This window comes from Hemicordylus capensis, chromosome 5 (assembly GCF_027244095.1).
Source record: "Hemicordylus capensis ecotype Gifberg chromosome 5, rHemCap1.1.pri, whole genome shotgun sequence".
Classification (NCBI taxonomy): Eukaryota; Metazoa; Chordata; class Lepidosauria; order Squamata; family Cordylidae; genus Hemicordylus; species Hemicordylus capensis.
This window is the reverse complement of record NC_069661.1, coordinates 213,201,760-213,211,164: the sequence shown is the minus strand read 5'-3', so window position 1 is coordinate 213,211,164 and position 9,405 is coordinate 213,201,760. Positions and strand designations below refer to the sequence as shown.

At 44.8% G+C, this 9,405-nt stretch overlaps 1 protein-coding gene across 1 annotated transcript; it reads left to right on the top strand.

Annotated features, from left to right (window-relative positions):
* The first annotated feature begins 2,548 nt into the window (after nucleotides 1-2,548).
* PHETA2 (PH domain containing endocytic trafficking adaptor 2) lies at nucleotides 2,549-9,149 on the top strand. Its single transcript, XM_053252722.1, has 3 exons — nucleotides 2,549-2,853; nucleotides 4,408-4,570; nucleotides 7,127-9,149. Exon 3 carries the CDS (start codon nucleotides 7,144-7,146, stop codon nucleotides 7,936-7,938), a length of 795 nt encoding a protein of 264 aa, XP_053108697.1. The 5' UTR covers nucleotides 2,549-2,853; nucleotides 4,408-4,570; nucleotides 7,127-7,143; the 3' UTR covers nucleotides 7,939-9,149.
* Nucleotides 9,150-9,405: the final 256 nt, after the last annotated feature.

Sequence of the window (9,405 nt, the reverse complement as noted above, 5' to 3'; positions counted from 1 at the left end):
GTGGGAAAGAAATGCCTTCAATAAGGTTTTAAAGGCTGAAAGGGAGGAAGCAGACCAAATCTGGGAAGGGGGGGAGGGAGAAAATTCCAGAGTGAAGGGCAGCAACAGAGGAAGCCCTTCCATGGGTCCTAGTACTATGGACCTCTCTGAGACCAGGGACCGAAAGTAGGGCAACCTGAGAAGATCTCACAGGATGGGACAAGACTGGCTGGGAGAGGCAGTCCTGAAGGTAAACAAGTGCTAAGCCCTGAAGGGTTTTAAAGGTAAAAACCAGAACTTTGAACTGGACCCAGAAGCAAATAGGTAACCAGTGCAGCAACCGCAAGAGAGGTGTCACACTATCATATCTCCTAGTGCCCATAAGCAGGCAGGCCACCACATTCAGGACCAACTGAAGCTTCTGGGTCATCTTCAAAGGCAACCCTAGGTACAGCGCATTACAGTCATCCAAACGAGAGATGATGAGGGCATGAGTTACCACTGCCAGGGCCTGTTGGTTGAGACAGGGCCGCAACTGGCGGACCAGCCGAAGCTGTGCAAAGGCACCTCTGGCCACAGCCTTCACCTGTTCAAGGAGGAGCTGTGAGTCCAAGAGGACCCCCAAGCTGCAGACCACCTCCTTCAGGGGCAGCACAACCCCGTCCAGGGAGAGACATTATTCGTATGCAGTTTCCCAGGCCAGCCGTTATTAAGGGGTTAATCCCCTCACCCCCAACTCCACGCCCAGGCACCACGCAACAGTTCTCCGGAGCTCATTTCCAGGCAGCCCTCACTGCTGGATAACGTTCATTTTGCTTCTTCGAAATGAACATTATCCAGCAGTAAGGGCTGCCTGCCATGTCGTCAGCCTCAACAAGCTCAAAAGTATCCCAGATGACATCACAAGACGAAGTCTCTGTCATCTCATTGGATCCTGTGCAACTGGAGTCCAACTCCTGCCGAAGGCGAGCAACTTTATCAGCGAAGAATCTAGAAAACATGTCACAGCGGCCAGATGGAACCTCCATTGGTTCTGCATCCCCAAGCAGGGAACAGGTAATCCGGAATAAGGCCTCTTGGTGAGAGTCAGCTGATGCAATAAGAGCAGAGAAGTGAGAAGACTTTGCCCTTATCGCCATGGAATACTCCTGAAGATAAGAGAGTAACTGTGCTTGGTTGGCTTCAGCATTAGTTTTCCTCCAGCCCGCTCCGGGCATCTCTTAAGGCACTTCATCTCCCTAAGCTCCTGAGTAAACCAAGGAAGCTGAGATCCATGAATCTTGAGAGGCCGCTTAGGGGCAATTTCATCCAGAGCCCTCCTGGCCTTGATGTTCCAGGCCTCAATGAGCTGTGCTGGAGAAGTGCCCACCAGATTGCTGGGAACATCCCCAAGAGCCCTCTGAAAACCATCAGGATCCATAAGGCACCTGGAAATAACCAGGGGAATAACTTTGCATCCTGCAGATTCCTTAAGCCAATTCAAAAGTTATGTTCACACTTGCACAAGTGTACAGTGTACTCAGGTACGGATCTTTACATAGGTAAAGTCATTCACATGTTATGTTGAATGCAGGTACAGAAGTACATTTTTTAACTGTACCATGCATTTGAAGGGCCTGTATCTAAGTTTTAAAATGTGCAAAGGTTGTCATTCACACAAACACGTGTATGCGCACACACACACAATGACTGGAAAATAGCCATTTCAGACTCTTTCCACAAGCTATTCTATAAGTGTTATTGGTTTCCATTTGGTACCTTGTTTCCCCCACGGTTGAGCTTGATTGTCGTATTTTATCTTTCCAGTCGTCAGCAGACTGTTGCTATTTCTTTCCTGATTTGTGCCCTTCCCCATAGCCTAGCTGCACACGTTGCAACAGGGCGCCCTCTTATGGCTATACTTGAAAATAATGAAACAGACTCTTTAAAAAGTAGACATTGCGGTTTTTCGTTCTTTTGCATAACTTTTCGCTCTGTAACATTAAGCTGCATCTTCAATATTATAATTTCAGTTGATCCGATTTTATTTAAAACAACTTCTAATTAGAAAGGATTTTCAAAGAAGAGCCTAGAAAGATAATATAAATTGCTATGGATTTAGAGATTGGGGCTTAAAACGGATCCTTATAAATTAGCATGATAATTGCTTTCTGGTAGCATTCTTGCAAAGTTATACTACAAACAACCCCGATCCTGTGAACAATTGGGATTGGAGGAGAGGGGTTACTTCTAAAGTGTCAAAAGCAGACATAAAGTTTAAATACTACTTTTAAAAGAAAGACACTCCCCTCTTCAACATAAAAACAAGATTATTTCGGGCAAGGAAACTTAGGAAATACAAATATTTGGTGGACTTTTCTGTATGACTCCATATATTGCATTGGATGTAATGTGTTTAACCTGTAACATTGATTTAAATGAAAGACCTCAGCATTCAGAACTTAAGTGAAACGCCCATGAAAGAAGACTAATCACAAAGGATACCCAGGGAAAATAAAACCCTTACTCGTGACATTCTGAATTCTTCTATACGTGGCTTCAAAAAGGTGGGGGCGGGCGGAGGGAGGTTGGAGGGAGAAGAAGGGGAAAGTAAAAGAAACACGAAACTGAAGCCTCCACTCTGTTAAGAAAGATTGCTGGAAAACCTGGATTGAAAAGAGCTACCCCTCGAGGGTCCCGGTACTCGCCACTCCAGTGATGATCCTGCGTTCCGGGTTTTGTTCTTAGAAATCTGATCCATCAACCAGGCAATAACTGCAGTTCAAGAGAGAGAGAGGGAGGACAAGAAGAAAGTACTGGGGGGGAGCAGGGATAATTGGCTAAGCCGAGATGTAACAAAGTTCAAAGAGGTTACAATCCTAGTATTAGAACAAGGTAAGATTGTAGATAACTTTCCTTCCACGTCCTCGATCCTCCTTAAAGCGGGTCGGTCAAACCATTCCCACCCGGCTGCATTCCTTTGTTTCTTTTGCTCAGGAGATATCCAGGCGGTCTGCGCTCCGGAGGTTTAGCAGGGTCTCCTTCTTGAATGTGGTTTAGCAGGATCTCCTTCTTGAATGTGGGTCTTTCGGCATGTAGGCTGTAGGGATCAAGTTTAGTAGGCCCTTCATCAAACTTCACGATATGTTCACGCCACGTCTGCTTAGTAGCGCTCTCTCTCTCTCTCTCTCTCTCTCTCTCTCTCTCTCTCTGTTAAGGACTGTCCAAGTGGGGTTTCCCGATCCATTTGTTGCAGGAGAAGTGCTCCCTCCCCGCATAAGGTGAGAAGAGCCATTGTCGTAGTCTTAGTAAAAGCGAACAGGCCACTGTGACTCTCTTCCCTTGGCTGGGTGGGAGAGAATCGAGACCCTCTGCTGGTTTCTTCTACTCTGGTAAAACAGTGAGAGATCCCCCTCCCTCTTCATTGGTTAGTAATAGTATTGTGGCCCAAGGGGGTGTCCTTGGTTAAGCTGGAGTGAAATGTATACCCCAAGGATAGAATTGGAAGAAAAACAATGGGGCGTTGGTCCAGTGACTGCAAGAAGCTATTCAGTGAATTGGCACCTTTGTTTCTTTAATAGTTGTGGGGTAGGTAGAAATTCAACAGATGCAGCATTTTCCTAGCATGAAGAATATGCTAGGGGGGAAGCTGCATCTGTTGTTGAGACTGTCACACAGTGGGGCTGGCTCCAGGTTTCAGGGGATCCTTGGAAAACTGCCCTTCCTTGGCCCACTCCTTCCTGGGTGAGCCCTGAGAGAGATGCTCCACCACCACTGCACAAGGCTATGTGCACAGAAGTGGCCCTGGGCAACAGTGGTATTCTTTTCTGAGGCCCTTGGGCTGCCCAGCTATGCTGGCCCTGGTGGCAACACAATGATAGTATGCTAGATGATAATCAGGGGCAAAAGAGGTCAGTAGTGGAGATGGGGATAGGGGATTGTTGGGTTTATTATTATTATTTTATTTTATACATTTATATACCACCCCAAACCAAAGTCTCGGGGCGGTTCACAATCGTTTACAAAACAGACACATTTGTGATGGAGAAGTAGATGAGATTGCCCTACAAAAGGTTTGCACATTGCTAATCTTCCCAACTTCTTTTGCCTGGTTCTGCTCATGTGTCTTTAGCAGCAGCCTGATGTACAGAAATGCTGTACCCTTTGGTGCTTGGTGTGTGGCACACTGTGGGCTAGATCCTGCTTTGGAATGGGAGGAGGGGGTGGACTTGATCTTACAGCCTTGGTCAGTCCTTCGATATTATGATCCCACATGTCATTTTGAAATCTGGAACTTTGTCAGAGTGACTGATGTTTCAATGACCAGGCCATGGGATTGTGGTGGAAATGGGCCATAGTTTTTAGTTGTATGTGTTCTGCCCTGTTCAATTTCTGCTTTAAAAAAACCACATACAAATTAATGGGCACTTACACAGTTCTTTGTTTCAGCTACAATATTGGGAATCCATCATTTTCAGCTACAGTGTTGGGCATCAACAGCAAGAAACAAATGAAGCTCGGTAAACCCCTTGGGACTGGGGAGCAGCCTAATCAGCACAGCTGACCCCACACTCTTTCCTCTCTCCACCGTCTGTAGTGGGGGTAAACAAGGGTATGTACTTCTGCAGAGGCTTGACTGGATCCCCCCCCCCCGATGAACAATGGCAAGTGAGAAAAATAGAAAACTTTTGATCAGTGGACATTTAAGAGGCTGTAGTAGGATGCTGCTGAGTGTGAAGGCCCTCCTCTATATTCCCTGTTCCTATAATTCCTCAGTGAGGGGGTATTAACATGTACATGATGGCAGTACCTAAAAGTAAGGACTTGTTTTATGTTGTTTGTTTGTTTGTTTTTATTCAATTTCTATACTGCCCTTCCAAAAATGACTCAGGGCAGTTTGCATAGAGAAATAACAAATAAATAAGATGGCTCCCTGTCCCCAAAGGGTTCACAATCTAAAAAGAAACATAAGATAGACACCAGCAACAGTCACTGGAGGTCCTGTTCTGGGGGTGGATAGGGCCAGTTACTCCCCCCCTGCTAAATAAAGAGAATCGCCACATTAAAAGGTGCCTCTTTTCCAAGTTAGGAGAACTTATCTGGACAACCTTTGAAAACACTAGTAAAGCAAGATGCCTGCTAAATAATAATACCCAGAAAAGACTGACTCACAAATTGTTTTATTACAGGGAAACACATACACTTTGGAAGATAACTCCTTGATTTGTCATGGCAGCTTACAAGTGAACATTAAAGAGATCATCATTACAACAAACATACAGACAATTCTAGGACATGGCCGTCTACTTATAGGAATGGGGCTTTAGCTCAGTGGTGGAGCATCTCCTTAGCATGCAGAAGGAATCTCCAGGTAAGTCTGGAAAAGATTCCTGCCTGAAACCTTGAAGAGCCACTGCCAGTCAGTGTAAATAATATTGAGCTAGATGGACCAAGGTCTGACTCGGTATTAGGCAGTTTCCTGTGATCCAGTTAAAACAAGACTAATATCATTAAAATAGTAAAACCAAAACTAGATAATATTAAAAAAAATACTCAAGAGAACAGGTTGGACAGATGTTTCCTGGTGCCAAAAAGACAATGAAGGCAAGAACATAGAAGCATAGGAAGCTGCCTTCTTTCGAGTCTGTTCCTTGGTCCATCTAGCTCAATATTGCCTACACAGACTGGCAGCGGCTTCTCCAAGGTTGCAGGCAGGAGTCTTTTTCAGCCCTATCTTGGAGATGCCAGGGAGGGAATTTGGGACCTTCTGCATGCAAGCATGCAGGGATTCTTCCCAGATCAGCCCTATCCTCTAAGGGGAATATATTGCAGTGCTCACATATGTAGTCTCCCATTCAAATGCAAACCAGGGTGGGTCCTGCTTAGCAAAGGGGATGATTCATGCTTGAGTGCCAGTGTTTGGGCACCATCACTGAAAATGCCCTTTCTCCAGCTGCTAATGATGGGTTACAGACATCTGCTACTTTGCAATGTTACTACAAATAACCATGGTCTGGCATTCCCCATCAGCCTCTCAATTTTCTCCAGGAAGGCAGGAACTATCCAAGGTAGTTAAAGTCCCTATGAATTTATGCTGCTTCCTATGGAACAACATTCTGTGCTCAGGTCTTTTCAAGCAGCCATAAAGGGGCTGTTACCTAGATGGATCTGTGTACAGCGTTGTAGATTTGCCAGGTCCTGCACCAACCCAGCTCCTGAAAAGCTACATGGATGACTAATCCCCACATAGTGTTTCCACTCAGAAATGCCCCTGTGATTGCTTTTAATGTCTGTGAACAAAAAATACTGCAGTGGAAGCAACATTCTGTGTTGATATGACTGAAGGAATTCTGTTGTAACTTGCTGGGGCTTAGTGGGAATGTTTCATTTAATCCTTTGACAAACCGGGAGTTTTCTTCTTTTGCTCTTGATTTCCCTTAAAAGTATTTATAATTACCCGTCTAGTTCTGGGTAACTTAACCCTTGCCTGGGGGAAAAAAATTACATTGGTAATTTGGTGTAAAATGTAGTTTGGGTTGCCTTGAGGATGACTCCAGCTGCAAAGACAAAAAGCTACCCTTCATTAAGCATTTCAGTTTGGCAGTACAGGGGAAAAACAGCAGCAGTTAAATTTAATTAATTAAAAACAAACAAACAGTAGCAGCAGCAGCAGCAGCAGCAAAAAAAAAAAGCCAATCATGACTATTTTTGTGCATACAAAAGTGAAACAAACAGGTGTGTGCCAATTCCAATTTCTTATTCATTGCAATTGGGTGAAATTACCTTGACAAAAAATTAGAAATGGTAGGTGGGATATGAAATACCACAGGGGCAATTGACCTCCTTAATGTTGAGGAATACCAGCAGTATGGAGTTGAAGAATTTGTAGATACACATTTTATCATTTCCCCCTACTTCCCTGGATCAGTTTGACCCCACTGTTTGAGCAAAGGTTAATAAATATTGAACAAATGACATCCTTAGAAGAACAGGTCAGATCTAGTAACTTAAGGGTTTGGCCCAACACCACAGTCAGTATTTTTAATTCTCAGTTGCAGAGTGGACATATCTTTAATTTCTGCCGTATCCTCCAAGACGGGGTTCAATGATGGTGAATTTGTAGTCTGCTCCAAAGTGACAATTCCGCGCATTTGTCTGTCGAATGCAGGGTGAAGGATTCCAACAATGAAGCTGAATGAGCGAAGCGTGGCACATTATGCCACCTGTGACTCTCCAGCAGACCACACTGGCTTCCTGTGCAAGCGCGTGGAGCGCCACCACCACACCACCTCCTACCACCGTCGCTGGTTCATCCTCAAGGGCAACTTGCTGTTCTATTTTGAGGAGCGGGAGAGCCGTGACCCTCTCGGGCTCATTGTACTGGAGGGTTGCACTGTGGAGCTGTGTGAGGCTGCTGAGGAGTTTGCCTTTGCCATCCGCTTTGATGGTGCCGGCGGCAAGGCCTACGAGTTGGTTGCAGACTGCCATGCTGCTATGGAGGCCTGGGTGAAGGCCCTTTCACGGGCCAGCTTCGATTACATGAGGCTCGTGGTCAGGGAGCTAGAAAAACAACTGGAGGAGGCTCAAAAGAGCTTGGCCGCCTGCCAGAAATTGCCAAAGAAGTTATCCTCCTCTGGCCGGAAGAGACACCTCTCCAATCCTGCTATGGTGCCCATCCAAGAGCACCCGGTTATCTTGGAGAATGGTTACTCCACATGGGGCAATGGTTGCTCTCTTGCCGGAGTGGTTTCTTTGGACCAAGATGGGGGATATTTGAAACCTCCACCTTTACCTCCGCGTCGAAGGCAGGCAGGCAGCAGTGTAAGTGGAGCACCTGTTGTTGGCCTGGCTTCTGCTGCACTGGAGAGTCCCGTGTCTCCAGAGACAGCCTGCTTCTCAAAGTTGCATGATTGGTATGGTCAGGAGATTGCAGAGGTAAGGAGAGAATGGCTGGAAATCCAGAAAAAAGCAGAAATGTGAACACAGCGAGGGAAGGGAAAATATGTGCTGTTACATATATTGTACTGTATTTTTTGGATTATTCTTCCAGCCAAAGAAGACCTAAATTGCTTTCTGGAATATTAACTGCAGGTATAAGTATGTCCTGGGATATGCACTCCACACAGCCTTCTATCTCCAGGGCATTTATAAATGGCTCCAATCTCTCCTGGAAACCAAACTATGCACCACCTGTAATTCAAGCAGAATGTTTGTGCAAGAGGCCTGAAGGTACTTTCTCACATTTGGCCCTGGGATCAGTTCATTAGTGGGGTGTCCAAGACAAATTTTATTGCACAAGTTCATAGACCTCCAATCAATAATCCTCTTGAGTTTCGTGGAAGTCCTGCCATGTGTTTATGAAGCCAGGAACATCGACGTTGGACTGGGTCGGTGATGTTTGAAAGTGTCTTTAGATGATGACTCTCCAGTGGAGTGTGTATACTGGGAGAACTAGAAAGCGGGAAGGAGGAGCTGATATGAATAAGTTTTAAAATGCTTCTCTTCATAACCTACAGCTTGAGAGGAGTGGTCTGAACATTGACCAGCCAAAGCAGACAAATAGGTTGGGTCTACTCGGTGAGAGGAAAGGGCTCTTCAGGATTAGATTTAGGGACTGGTGAGCCTGGAAATTGATCCTAGTGTGCCAGACTTTAGGGACAGTGGTACTGGGCAGTTCAGGAATTTTAAAAATCAAACTGTTTCTATAAAATTAGGGGAAAGAAACTTGTTTTTATTTGCTTATATATGGTATGCATACATACATTTGCTTGCATGGATCTGTAAATCTGTATATGACGGGTAAATCATTCATACAAATCATGAACCAAAGTTCGGAAAGGGACTACAAATGCAGCTTTTAAAAAAATGCACAGCAAAAACAATCAGAATATACACCAAATGTGCTCCTTACTTGGTGTGGCATTTGGTCTAAGACTGGCCCTCAGGCTCTAGCATTGTATTGCTGAATATGTTTTATTTGGATAGATCAGAAAGGAGAAGCTGAATGCAAGTGAAGGGGTGGGCCATATGTGCTTACCTAGTATTGTTCTGGGGCTAAAAGCAGTTTCAATATAGCAGCTTCTTTATACAGAGGATAAATCTATTTTTCACTGTCCTCTCTCTTGCTGTATACAAGACTTATTGGGGGTGTTTTCATCTCTGTATTCTAGTTTTATGTATGTATGTTTATAGGACAGTTGCCTTGTTCTGTTCAGCAGAATGATAACTCGGCATTGATACAACATGCTTCAGGTATTCAAGGCACGTCACTGACATTGTCAGTATTCTGTACAACAATCCTGTAAGATAGGCCAACACCCTATATTGCAGATGTCAGAGTGGGGCTGAGTGAGTGATTTAATGATTGAGGTGAGCTTCAATTTAGGAATTTCTCAGTTCAGATTCTTAGCCACTATATGTTGCACTAGTCCTCAAAACATTAAGTTG

What these genes read in the sequence shown, in the direction of transcription:
- PHETA2 (XM_053252722.1), top strand. Translation starts at nt 7,144, where the DNA reads ATGAAGCTGAATGAGCGAAGCGTGGCACATTATGCCACCTGTGACTCT.